Source organism: Salmo salar, chromosome ssa17, assembly GCF_905237065.1.
Source record: "Salmo salar chromosome ssa17, Ssal_v3.1, whole genome shotgun sequence".
Taxonomy (NCBI): domain Eukaryota; kingdom Metazoa; phylum Chordata; class Actinopteri; order Salmoniformes; family Salmonidae; genus Salmo; species Salmo salar.
Genome location: NC_059458.1, coordinates 12703464 through 12717722, shown reverse-complemented (window position 1 = coordinate 12717722; position 14259 = coordinate 12703464). Strand labels below are relative to the sequence as shown.

Here is a 14259-nt window from a genome sequence, read left to right as displayed (position 1 = left end):
TAATTCTATTTATTGAACTGCATTGTTGGTTAAGGGCTTGTAAGTAAGCATTTCACGGTAAGGTCTACACCTGTTGTATTCGGCGCATGTGGCAAATCAAATTTGAACAAACCAAAACCTGCAGAAGAAACACAGTGGAACCTGGAAATACCATCCAAAACAAAACTGAGTGAGTAATGTTCAGTCTGAACCTACTTCTGAAGCCAAAAAATTCAAAGACTATAATCTCTAGGTAATTTTGTTATATAAATCTTAATAAATAAGGCTAATAAGTGTAACATTATAGCTTCCGTCCCTCTCCTCGCCCCTACCTGGGCTCGAACCAGGGACCCTCTGCACACAGACAACAGCCACCCTCGAGGCATCGTTATTGCTCCACAAAAGCCACCACCCTTGCAGAGCAAGGGGAACAACTACTTCAAGGTCTCAGAGCGAGTGACGTCATCGATTGAAACACAATTTGCGCGCACCCCGCTAACTAGCTAGCCATTTCACATCAGTTACACTCACCCCCCTTTTGACCTCCTCCTTTTCCACAGCAACCAGTGATCCGGGTCAACAGCATCAATGTAACAGTATAGCTTCTGTCCCTCTCCTCGCCCCTACCTGGGCTCGAACCAGGGACCCTCTGCACACAGACAACAGTCACCCTTGAAGCATCGTTGCCCATCGCTCCACAAAAGCCGCGGGCGGCCCTTGCAGATCAAGGGGAACAAATACTTCAAGGTCTCAGAGCGAGTGACGTCACCGATTGAAACACTATTAGCGCGCACCCCGCTAACTAGCTAGCCATTTCACATTGGTTACATAAGCTACCAAACTGCAAAGACAAAACTGACCTGGCAATTTCAATTAGCACTTAACAATGGCAGGAGAGATTCACAGCCAGCAGAACAGCCCACCTCAGACCCGGACCACAACCTCAACACCACAATGGGACAGACAACACAGGACCCACCAACCCTACAGACCCCACACCCTCCTAACAGGCCCCCTGTGAGCTCCCCTGATAGCTCTCTTGACAACCCCCACACATCCACTGAGGACACACAAAAGCCAGAGAATGTGCTCCTCATTGACTCAAATGGCAAATACATTCAAGAGGATCAACTTTTTCCCAAACACAAAGTGGCTAAACTCTGGTGCCCAAACACTAGGCATGCCCTGGAGCTGTTGTCAGAGGACAGACTAGGGTCCCCCAGCCACATCATAATTCACACAGGCATAAATGACCTGAGGGCCCAGCATGAAAGGGTGGCCACAGCACTCAAGGGAGTGATTGAACAAGTGGTTATTTCCACCCTGCTACCACGAATATACTTTCACCCTGCCACCATACAGCGGGTGAATGCATGAATTTCGTGAGACTGTGCCTCAAACCTAATCTACCTGGCCCACCACTCCACCCTGTATTTTAACAGCCTTTATGACCAGGTCCACCTCTACAAGGCAGCAATCCCAACTTTTGCCAGGACCGTGAAGGACGTCAACCTTAACCGTAGCCCCAGCACCTCAGAAAGGAGCAACAGAGCAACAGACAAACCTCCCAGACCAGCGAGACACCATCCCAGACCTGCAAGACCCCCTCCTGAAGGACCTGCACAGAGGCCACAGCATCACCAGCCACACCCAAGACCACCCCAAGCAAACCCTGGCCACACCCTATATACAGTTTAAGTCTGAGGTTTACATACAACTTAGCCAAATACATTTAAACTCAGTTTTTCACAATTCCTGACATTTAATCCTAGTAAAAATTCCCTGTCTTAGGTCAGTTAGGATCACCACTTTTTTTTAAGAATGTGAAATGTCAGAATAATAGTAGAGAGAATGATTTATTTCAGCTTTTAATTCTTTCATCACATTCCCAGTGGGTCAGAAGTTTACATACACTCCATAGGTATTTGGTAGCATTGCCTTTAAATTGTTTAACTTGGGTCAAACGTGTTGGATAGCCTTCCATAAGCTTCCCACAATAAGTTGGGTGAATTGTGGCCCATTCCTCCTGACATAGCTGGTGTAACTGAGTCAGGTTTGTAGGCCTCCTTGATCCCACATGCTTTTTCAATTCTGCCCACAAATGTTCTATGGGATTGAGGTCAGGGCTTTGTGATGGCCACTCCAATACCTTGACTTTGTTGTCCTTAAGCCATTTTGCCACAACTTTGGAAGTATGCCTGGGTTCATTGTCCAGTTGGAAGACCCATTTACGACCAAGCTTTAACTTCCTGACTGATGTCTTGAGATGTTGCTACAATAAGCCACATAATTTTCCATCCTCATGATGCCATCTATTTTGTGAAGTGCACCAGTCCCTCCTGCAGCAAAGCACTCCCATAACATGATGCTGCCACCCCCGTGCTTCACGGTTGGGATGGTGTTCTTTGGCTTGCAAGCCTCCCCCTTTTTCCTCCAAACATAACGATGGTCATTATGGCCAAACAGTTCTATTTTTGTTTCATCAGACCAGAGGACATTTCTCCAAAAGGTACGATCTTTGTCCGCATGTGCAGTTGAAAACCGTAGTCTGGCTTTTTTATGGCAGTTTTGGACCAGTGGCTTCTTCCTTGCTGAGCGGCCTTTCGGGTTATGTTGATATAGGACTCATTTTACTGTGGATATAGATACCTTTGTACCTGTTTCCTCCATCTTCTTCACAAGGTCCTTTGCTGTTGTTCTGGGATTGATTTGCACTTTTCGCACCAAAGTGCGTTCATCTCTAGGAGACAGAATGCGTCTCCTTCATATAACAGACTGACCCTAGCCCCCCGACACATAAACTACTGCAGCATAAATACTGTAGGCTGAAACAGGAGAGGTCGGGGGACACTGTGGCCCCATCCAATGATACGCCCGGACAGGGCCAAACAGGCAGGATGTAACAAACATACACTTAGGTTGGAGTCATTAAATCTAGTTTTTCAACCACTCCACACATTTCTACTTTGTGCAAGTAATTTTTCCAACAATTGTTTACAGACAGATTATTTCACTTATAATTCACTGTATCACCATTCCAGTGGGTAAGAAGTTTACATACACTAAAATGACTGTGCCTTTAAACAGTTTGGAAAATTCCAGAAAATGATGTCAAAGCTTAAGAAGCTTCTTATAGGCAAATTGACATCATTTGAGTCAATTGGAGGTGTACCTGTGGATGTATTTCAAGGCCTACCTTCAAACTCAGTGCCTCTTTGCTTGACATCATGGGAAAATCAAAAGAAATCAGCCAAGACCACAGAAAAAAAATTGTAGACCTCCACAAGTCTGGTTCATCCTTGGGAGCAATTTCCAAATGCCTGAAGGTACCACGTTCATCTGTACAAGCAATAGTACGCAAGTGTCCTGTGTGAATTTAAGTGTGCTCTTTCTAATTCTCTTTCTTTCTCTCTCTCTCTCGGAGGACCTGAGCCCTAGGACCATGCCTCAGCACTACCTGGCCTGATTACTCCTTGCTGTCCCCAGTCCACCTGGCCATGCTGCTGCTCCAGTTTCAACTGTTCTGCCTGCGGCTATGGAACCCTGACCTGTTCACCGGACATGCTACCGGTCCCAGACCTGCTGTTTTCAACTCTCTAGAGACAGCAGGAGCAGTAGAGATACTCTGAATGATCGGCTATGAAAAGCCAACTGACATTTACTCCTGAGGTGCTGACCTGTTGCACCCTCGACAACCACTGTGATTATTATTATTTGTCCCTGCTGGTCATCTATGAACATTTGAACATCTTGGCGATGTTCTGTTATAATCTCCACCTGACACAGCCAGAAGAGGACTGGCCACCCCTCATAGCCTGGTTTCTTCCTAGGTTCTGGCCTTTCTAGGGAGTTTTTCCTAGCCACCGTGCTTCTACATCTACATTGCTTGCTGTTTGGGGTTTTAGGCTGGGTTTCTGTACAGCACTTTGTGACATCAGCTGATGTAAGAAGGGCTTTATAAATACATTTGATTGATTGATTGATTGATGTAAACTTCCGACTTCAACTGTAGGCCCCCACATATCAGACCTAAGCCCCTTCTGCCCACCCCATGCCCCCCCGCCCCCGCCCCTGCGGCAAGAACCTCAACATAACAGCAGGACATATGCCCAGGCCGTGAGCAGAACAACAGGCCCAACCCCCGCCCACCCAAGCTCCATCCTGTGACCTAAGATGGAACACAAAGCTTTTACTATCTCATCCTGGAATATACAATGTCTGAGGTCATCTGCCTTTGGCCTAAAGAGAAGGAACCTAGACTTCATCAAAGAAATTGAAAATACAGACATTTTCATCAAACAACAAACATGGCATAAAGGAGATGGACCCACTGGTTGCCCTCTAGGCTACAGAGAGCTGGAAGTCCCATCCACCAAACTACCTGATGTGAAACAGGGAAGAGACTCATGGGGTATGCTGTTTAGTATAGTGCAGACCTAACCCAGTCTATTAAATTAATAAAAACAGGAACATTTTACATCTGGCTAGAAATTAATAAGGAAATTATCTCTACAGAGAAAAATGTCCTCATGTGTGCTACCTATATCCCCCCAATAGAATCGCCATACTTTAACGATGACAGATTCTCCATCATAGAGGGGGAGATCAACAATTTCCAGGCCCAGGGACATGTACTAGTCTGTGGCGACATAAATGCCAGAACTGGACAAGAACCTGACATCCTCAGCACACAGGGGGACGAACGCCTACCTGGAGGTGACAGCATTCGCTCCCCCATATGCCCACCTAGACACAGCTACGACAACATAACCAACAAAAATGGGTCACAACTCCTGCAGCTCTGTTGGACTCTGGGTATGTACATAGTTAATGGTAGGCTTTGACGGGACTCCTATGGTAGGTACATATATAGCTCATCTCTTGGCAGTAGTACTGTAAACTTCTTTATCACTGACCTCAACCCAGAGTCTCTTAGAGCATTCACAGTCGGTCCACTGACACCCCTATCAGATCACAGCAAAAGCACACTCTACTTGAACAGAGCTATGCTCAGTCATGAGTCATCAAAGCCAAAGGAACTGAATAATATTAAGAAATACTATAGATGGAAGGAAAGTAGTGTGGAAAGCTACCAAAAAACAATTAGGCAACAACAAATCCAATCCTTTCTAGACAATTTCCTGGACAAAATGTTTCAGTATAACAGTGAAGGTGTAAACTTGGCAGTAGAAAACCTAAACAGTATATTTGACCTCTCAGCTTCCCTATCAAATCTAAAAATGTCAAGCAGACAACCTAAGAAAATTTATAACAATGAAGAATGCAAAAACCTAAGAAAGAAATTGAGAAACCTATCCAACCCAATACATAAAGACCCAGAAAACCTGAGCCTACGCCTTCACTATGGTGAATCACTAAAACAATACAGAAATACAATACGGAAAAAGAAGGAACAGCACGTCAGAAATCAGCTCAATGTAATTGAAGAATCCATCAAATCTAACCACTTCTAGGAAAATTGGAGAACTCTAAACAAACAAAAACAACACGAAGAGATATCGATCCAAAACGGAGATGTATCGATAAACCACTTCTCCAATCTTTTTGGCTCTATAATAAAGAACAAACAGCAAAAACATGTACATGATCAAATACAAATATTAGAATCAACTATTAAAGACTACCAGAACCCTCTAGATTCTCCAATTACATTGAATGAACTACAGGACAAAATACAACCTAAAAAGGCCTATGGCGTTGATGGTATCCTAAATTAAATGATCAAATATAGAGACCACAAATTCCAATTGGCTATACTTAAACTCTTTAACATCATCCTCAGCTCTGGCATCTTCCCCAATATTTGGAACCAAGGACTGATCACCCCAATCCACAAAAGTGGAGACAAATTTCACCCCAATAATTAGAGTGGGATATGTGTCAACAGCAACATTGGAAAAATCCTCTGCATTATCATTAACAGCAGACTCGTACGTTTCCTCAGCGAAAACAATGTACTGAGCAAATGTCAAATTGGCTTTTTACCAAATTACCGCATGACAGACCACGTACTCACCCTGCACACCCTAATTGACAAACAAACAAACCAAAACAAAGGCAAAGTCTTCTCATGCTTTGTTGTTTTCAAAAAAGCTTTTTACTCAATTTGGCATGAGGGCCTGCTATACAAATTGATGGAAAGTGGTGTTGGGGGAAAAACATACGACATTATAAAATCCATGTACACAAACAACAACAAAAAGTGTGTGGTTAAAATTGGCAAAAACACACATTTCTTTCCACAGGGCCGGGGGATGAGACAGGGATGCAGCTTAAGCCCCACCCTTCTTCAACATATATATCAACAAATTGGCGAGGGCACAAGAACAGTCTGCAGCACCCGGCCTCACCGTACTAGAATCTGAAGTCAAATGTTTGCTGATGATCTGGTGCTTCTGTCCCCAACCATGGAGGGCCTACAGCAGCACTTAGATCTTCTGCACAGATTCTGTCAGACCTAGGCTCTGACAGTAAATCTCAGTAAGACAAAAATAATGGTGTTCCAAAAAAGGTCCAGTTGCCAGGACCACGAATATAAATTCCATCTAGACACAGTTGCCCTAGAGCACACAAAAAACTATGTATACCTCTGCCTAAACATCAGCCGCACAGGTAACTTACACAAAAGCTGTGAATGATCTAAGAGACGACCCAAGAAGGGCCTTGTATGCCATCAAAAGAAACATATAATTTGGCATACCAATTAGGATCTGGCTAAAAATACTTGAATCAGTTATAGAACCCATTGCCCTTTATGGTTGTGAGGTCTGGGGTCCATTCACCAACCAAGATATTCACAAAATTGGACAAACACCAAATTGAGACTGCATGCAGAATCCTGCAAAAACTATCCTCTGTGTACAACGTAAAACACCAAATAATGCATACAGGGCAGAATTAGGCCGATAGCCCGCTAATTTTCAAAATCCAAAAAGAGACGTTAAATTCTACAACCACCTAAAAGGAAGGGATTCCCAAACCTTCCATAACAAAGCCATTACCTACAGAGAAATTCACCTGGAGAAGAGCCCCCTAAGCAAGCTGGTCCTGGGGCTCTGTTCACAAACACAAACAGAGCCCCAGGACAGCAACACAATTAGACCCGACCAAATCATGAGAAAACAAAAAGACAATTACTTAACACATTGGAAAGAATTGACCTGACCACTATGATTGACCCAAAATTAAGGAAATATTTGACTATGTACAGACTCAGTGAGCATAGCCTTGCTATTGAGAAAGGCAGCCAAAGACAGACCTGGCTCTCAAGAAAAGACAGGCTATTTGCACACTGCCAACAAAATGAGGTGGAAACTGAGCTGCACTTCCTAGCCTCTTGCCAAATGTATGAAAGAATTCGAAAACAAATCCATTTTTGATAAACATATCTATTGGGTGAAATACCACAGTGTGAATCACAGCAGTAAGATTTGTAACCTGTTGCCACGAGAAAAGGGAAACCAGTGAAGAACAAACACCATTGTAAATACAACCTATATTTATGTTTATTTATTTTCCCTTTTGTACTTTAGCTATTTGCACATCATTACAACACTGTATATACATATATAATATGACATTTGAAATGTCTTTATTCTTTGGAACTTTTGTTAGTGTAATGTTTACAGTTCATTTTTAATTGTTTATTTAACTTTTGTTTTATCTATTTATCTTGCTTTGGCAATGTAAGCATGTTTCCCATGCCAATAAAGCCCTTAGAGAGAGAGGGCAGAGCGAGAGTGCGGAGAGAGAGAGAGAGAGAGAGAGAGAGAGAGAGAGAGAGAGAGAGAGAGGGCAGAGAGAAGACAAAGACAGAGAGAGGAGAGAGAGGAGGGAGAGAATCTAGACAGATCATTGGTATTTCCAGAGGCAGCTTTTACCCAGATTATGTTGATGCTACAGAATCAAGTGGATAGTGATTTAGGAAGGTCTTTCCATGATCTGATTAAACGCTAAAGATGTGGAGCACATTGTGAAAAGATTTTAGAGATTAACTGGGTTGAGTAAGGAAATTACGTGTCACTTTACCTGCACTTCCCTATGCTTATCAATGAAATATTTTATTAGATACAAATGATTTTAGAGAATGAATAGGGAAGACTAGCGTTAGAGGTTCCTCAATCTGAAAAACAAAATCAGCAACATATTTACAAAATGAGATCGTTTTGCTGTGTTGTGATTGTAGAATCATAAATGTGACTTCATTTTAAAGAGAATCCAAGTGATCGTCTGTGTTCAGAACAAATCTAATCACAGGAGACAATCACCCTCAGTGTCATGTGTTTTAGAGTCATGGGAACAGAATACAGGCCCTTTGGAACAGGCTGTGAATGCTAAATTCCACAATGATGAAAGCTGGAGTGTACTAAAACCCTCTTCCTCCCCTTGGTCTCTTAGATGTTGACAAATGCTGCTCTGTGTGTGTGTGTGTCGTGTGTGTGTGTGTGCCTGCGTGTGTGTGTGTGTGCCTGCGTGTGTGTGTGTGCCTGCGTGTGTGTGTGTGTGTGTGTATGTGATGATCATGCACATGGGGGTTGTGTGTGATTCATATAGGCATATGTGTGTGAGATTTATGCCTCAGAGTGTTTTTTGTCACTGCGTGACTTTGCTTATTCATGAAATTGAGCCAAAGGTCTCAATCAATTCAATCTCAGGACAAGCGGCATCCCTCAAAAGTGTTCTCATGATGCATTTGCCTGCCTCACCCACAGACAAACCCAAAGTCAACTCAAAAGACTGCCTGGGCAGTGATGTCATTCGCTCCTATGGCTAGAGCAGGAGGTGTTTGGGAGTGTGGTGTGTTCCGTTGAGGTGTGACCAGAGCACCTTTATAACTTAAGTGTCTTAGCTTGCAGGATAGCATATGGCCCATAGATTACTTTAGTACCACAGGGTAATGTAGCACCTGTAAACACACAAACCTCTTCAGTGTAAAATGTAATCACTTTACCATACATAACATGACATAAGGTAATTTAACCAAATTGAAGTGTTTAACCAAAGACTCAGTAAAGGGTATTTCAAAAGAGGACCGCAACATCCATATGCTGATAACGTTGTTGATTATGACGTACAGCCACTATGCTGTCATAAATGCGTTAAACTCTGCGGTCTACGCGTAAACTAAACTATGATTTTATAACTCATACTGTAACTTGCAGGCAGCATGTGTTATGCCGCGTTCATGTGCTAGTCTTATCTAGGAAACTCGTACATTCCCGCCTTGCTAACTGAATGAATGCGGCATGTGTGTGACTACAAACAGTTAGCAAGTCTGAAATTTCAGAGTTTCCTTGTTTTGACTAGTTAATAAACGCGGCATTACATTGAGCGGTGACTTCTCTACAGAAGGGCTTCACGGTGACGTCACACCAAACCAGCAAATGACTTCCTTGGAGATGACTGTCGCGTCCCGTCGTTAGGAACACTGCTGTGCGTGACACAGGCCGGCGATTAATCCAGGACATATAAGAGGTTTAGTTGGTAATAGGCGTAATGCCTCGAAATGCAGTAGTTATCGTGCGCTACGGCCCTTATAAATCATGTGGCATCGTGGATCACAGAACGTTCCGTCTGATTGGCCTCCAAGGTAGATATAATCCTTGGCTACATTCAAATAAGTGTGCCTATTGCAGCGTCATAAAGTGGCTTGTGTGCATTTTTAAAGTGCGTTTTAGTTTTATATAAGGGAGTAGTTTGTAGCCTACCATTTGGTTTTCCTGATAATATCACTCATCCATGTATTCTCACTTTCCTAGCTGCATTGAAAGAGAATGGACATCAAAGTGTCTTGGAGAAAATGTCCGATTGGAACAAGGTGGAACTTGTGGTCAATGGAGAATGTGTCTATACATGCAGCATAAAACAGCTGGAGTTTGGTAAATTCAATGTAGATACTGTAGATTACTCTGTCAAATTGTACAGAATCTTACCTGTGGTCAATTGTGACATGTATCGTTTTCATAGAGTGAGGTAAGCATACTGAAACTGAATGCACATGGATTTAACCGTTATCCACTCTCTGATTGTGACCTCATCTGTGAAAAACCTCATTCTAGAGCAGGGGTATTCAACCTAGAGTCTGCCACCACTCTAGGGGTCCGCGAAAATATAGCAATATAGCAACAAAAAAGTAGCTAAATTTCTTTTCTGAATATTGCTAGCAACAACAAAATACACACATTTTGAATTACATACCTACAGTAGGAAATAGGACAATATGTTATTTCTAATGACGTCAACTTTATTTCTCAACTGCCAATTACACATAGGGGAGAACTGTGACGAAAGTAACGCTTTTTGTTTTAGTTTCTAATTACTCAGAGATCGATAGAGCTAGAGACACCATATTGTACGACAAACAACTTATGTGTCCTCTACCATTAGCAACTGTAATTTCATTTCTATGGTAAATGAGTTGAAATTAAACAGACTGAGAACAGAACGACCGCAATGTTACTTTTGTACTTGCCTGCGGGACGGGAGTAACAGCTGGCGAGGAGTGCACAATATTTGTCTCGTCTCCATGTTTCTGGGTTGTAACGCTCGTTCATTTCTACCAATGTACTACCAGCCATAAGTTCATGTGTGTGCCGATTTGAGTAAGTCATGCTATATAGGTTCGACATTTAGGAAAACGAACCATGCGTCAACATCGCAATTTTGCGAAACCACAATTGTTTGCCTTACAATATTAATCAGACTGAATTGGATCACATAATAGCTATATTAAGCATAATTGTCTAATCTAACTTTAATGAGAATGTAGTAGATGATTTTCAATTACTAGTCATGCTATGCTCCAGTTGTCCTTGTCATGCGCGCTCCTCGTGCCTTGATAGAATCAATGTCTTTTATTCTCTTCTAAAAAGGCAAACTCATCATGCTTATCACATTTCCATGGCTTGATACAAGGTTATTGACCCCCAGAATCATAAAGATATATATTTTTAACCACTAACCTGTCGATAAAAGCTTATGTGAGAAGCTGATCCACCAAGCCAATTAATTCTAATGATGTCATATATCATTTTCAAACATTCAGTCACTTGTTGATATTTTTCTAACATTATAAAAGCAATATGAGCTGGAGGAGACAATGACCTGTGCTTAAAGTTATTTTATTGTATTCCAGGTCATCAGTTTACATTGTGTTACTTTCATCCCACCCGTCTCTCCTGTAACTTCTCCTAGGCGTACACCCAAGACTAGCTAGCATGATACTTGAAACCAATGCTGTTAATTTAGTCACTAGATGGGTTAAGAAAATGACATACACGACAAGACCAAAAGTATGTGGACACCTGCTCCTCGAACATCTCATTCCATAATCATGGGCATTAATATGGAGTTTGCTGCTATAACAGTCTCTACTCTTCTGGGAAGGCTTTCCACTAGATGTTGAAACATTGCTGTGTGGACTTCCTTTCATTCAGTCATAAAAGTATTAGTGAGGTTGGGCACTTGTCACATGTGCTCCCTCTCCTGCCTGTAGGTCACCAGGCTGCTCGTTATGGCGCACACCTGTCACAATCGTTACGTGCACCTGCACGTCATCATACTCACCTGGTCTCCATCACCTCCCTGATTACCTTCCGTGTATACGTCACTCTCTTTGGTTCCTTCCCCAGGCGTTATTGTTTCTGTTCCTGTGTCAGTTCTGTACATTGTTCGTGTTTCTTATTTTTGTGTTGTGTTAATTTATTAAAACACTCACTCCCTGAATTTCCCTCCTGACTCTCAGCGCACATCGTTACAGCACTGATGTTGGGCGATTAGGCCTGGCTCGCAGTCAGCATTCCAATTCATCCCAAAGGTGTTCGATGGGGTTGAGGTCAGGGCTCTGTGCAGGCCAGTCAAGTTCTTCCACACCGATCTCAACAAACTATTTCTGTATGGACCTCACTTTGTGCATGGGGGCATTTTCATGCTGACACAGGAAAGGGCCTTCCCCAAACTGTTGACACAACGTTGGAAGCACAGAATCGTTTAGAATGTCATTGTATGCTGTAGCGTTATGATTTCTGTTCACTGGAACTAAGGGGCCTAGCCCGAACCATGACAAACAGCCCCAGACAATTATTCATCCACCAAACTTTACAGTTGGCACTATGCATTGGGGCAGGTAGCATTCTCCTGGCATCCGCCAAACCCAGATTTTTTTTCCCGTCGGACTGCCAGATGGTGAAGCGTGATTAATCACTCCAGAGAACGTGTTTCCACTGCTCAAGAGTCCAATGGCGGCAAGCTTTACACCACTCCAGCCGATGCTTGGCATTGCGCATGGTGATCTTAGGCCTGTGTGCGGCTGCTCGACAATGGAAACCCATTTCAGTTCTTGTGCTGACGTTGCTTCCAGAGGCAGTTTAGAACTCAGTGAGTGTTGCAACCGAGGACAGGCAATTTTTACATGCTATGCGCTTCAGCACTCAGCTGTCCTGTTCTGTAAGCTTGTGTGGCCTACCACTTCGCAGCTGAGCCATTGTTATTCCTAGACGTTTCCACTTCACAATAACAGCACTTACAGTTGACCGGGGCAGGTCTAGCAGGGCAGACATTTGACAAACTGACTTGTTGGAAAGGTGGCACGTTGAAACAAGACGTGACAAAACATTTTTGCTAGCGTATGATGGGGATCCCTGGGTCGCCAATTTGCCTGGGAGGGGGTCTCTGGGCAAGAAAAGATTGAAAACCCCTCTTCTAGAGCCATCTGCCATCTTCATAGAGTGTTCTGATTTATCAGATTGTCAAAGTCACTGATTATGAAGTCACAATAGCATTGAGTACATTGTGTTTATAGAGTAACAGTCCTTTATTCTGCCTTCCACAGGAGGAGATGGGAAACTGGACCCCCTATGCAAGGAGGCCGTCAGTGCTGTGCAGAATGCATACTGAGATACACCCACACTCTACCAGGAGATTGGTCAAGGGGATGAATCTAATCTAGTAGTAAACCTGAAGAGAAACACAGCAACAGACACTTTTTGTATTTTTTTGATGACAAGCATTATAGTACCATACAATAGTATTCTCCAGCATTAAGTCAAGTGTTGTTGTATTTATTGCTACATAATCTCGGAGACCCAGAATCAAATGTGCCGTGTATGCTGGTCATCTCAACAGTCTGTCGTGAGAGACTGCAACATGCTAATTGCGAAATGTAGTCATTATAGTTTCTTATGATTTTTATTTAGTGGTGATTGACTGTGCTATAGTTACTCTATCATTGTCAATATTGCCTCAGACAATTTTGTGTCTGGTCCCTGTCTGAAAACATACATTACAAAATCCAAATAATTCCCTTAACCTTTGGCATACAACCATTCTTAGATCTGCTTCCTGTGGTCTCTCTCCTCATCTGAATATGATTACTTCTGCAATCCATTCTCAATTAGCCTTATGGGAGGGATTGTGCACTAATAGAATCATACCCCATCGGTCAAACCACAGACCAAATTAGCAGACCAAATTTGCACTGCAAGCAAAATCCAAACAGTCATGCAAACACTGCCACACAGTCACAGTCTGGCCGCGTCCCAAATGGCACCCTATTCTCTATGCGGTGCACTACTTTTGACCAGAGCCCTGGTCAAAAGTAGTGCACTCTTAAGGGAATAGGGTGCCATTTGGGACGCTACGTCTGAGGCTAGGCTCAATGTCAGCTTCAAAGTTAACCAAAAACATATGGAGGTGCTTATAGGGGTTCATGGCACTTACCACATTTCATTTCAATGCAATCAAGCCCCCCCCACACACACACACACACATATAAATACAGTACGCCTCCTACGTGATTGTCCTCGAAACGTTATTAATGCTTTATTACTAAAACAGCCAGCTTGGAGGACTTTCTTTTTGGAAGAATATCAGACAACCAAAAGAGAACCTTGTCCCCCATCTTCTGAAAGAGCCGAGATGATTACCTCCGTTTCTTCCTGTGCGGCATCAGTGTATACATCCCAAATGTCACCCTATTCCATATATGGTGCACTACTTTTTACCAGAACAAGTAGAAGTAGTGCACTATATAGGGAATAGGGTCCCATTCGGGACGCAATGTCTAGCACTGAAACATATTTAAGGGGGAGTAAACAAAAAGAAACAAACTGAAATATACTCTCTGTTTCTCTCCTCGCGCCTCCACCCTCCTAAACTATTGCCTAAAGCTCCTGTTTTTAACAGCTCTTTAACAGTTTGCTAGATTTTCAACCTGGCTAGGTGGATAGCACAGTTAATGTACCTGACAGCGAAGCTATGGAA

General features: G+C 42.9%; 1 protein-coding gene across 1 annotated transcript; it reads left to right on the top strand.

The window, feature by feature from the left end:
• Nucleotides 1–9174: 9174 nt before the first annotated feature.
• cssa17h10orf53 (chromosome ssa17 C10orf53 homolog) lies at nucleotides 9175–13769 on the top strand. The gene is made up of 3 exons (XM_014151548.2): nucleotides 9175–9589; nucleotides 9759–9878; nucleotides 12830–13769. Exons 1-3 carry the CDS (start codon nucleotides 9496–9498, stop codon nucleotides 12892–12894), a joined length of 279 nt encoding a protein of 92 aa, XP_014007023.1. The 5' UTR covers nucleotides 9175–9495; the 3' UTR covers nucleotides 12895–13769.
• Nucleotides 13770–14259: the final 490 nt, after the last annotated feature.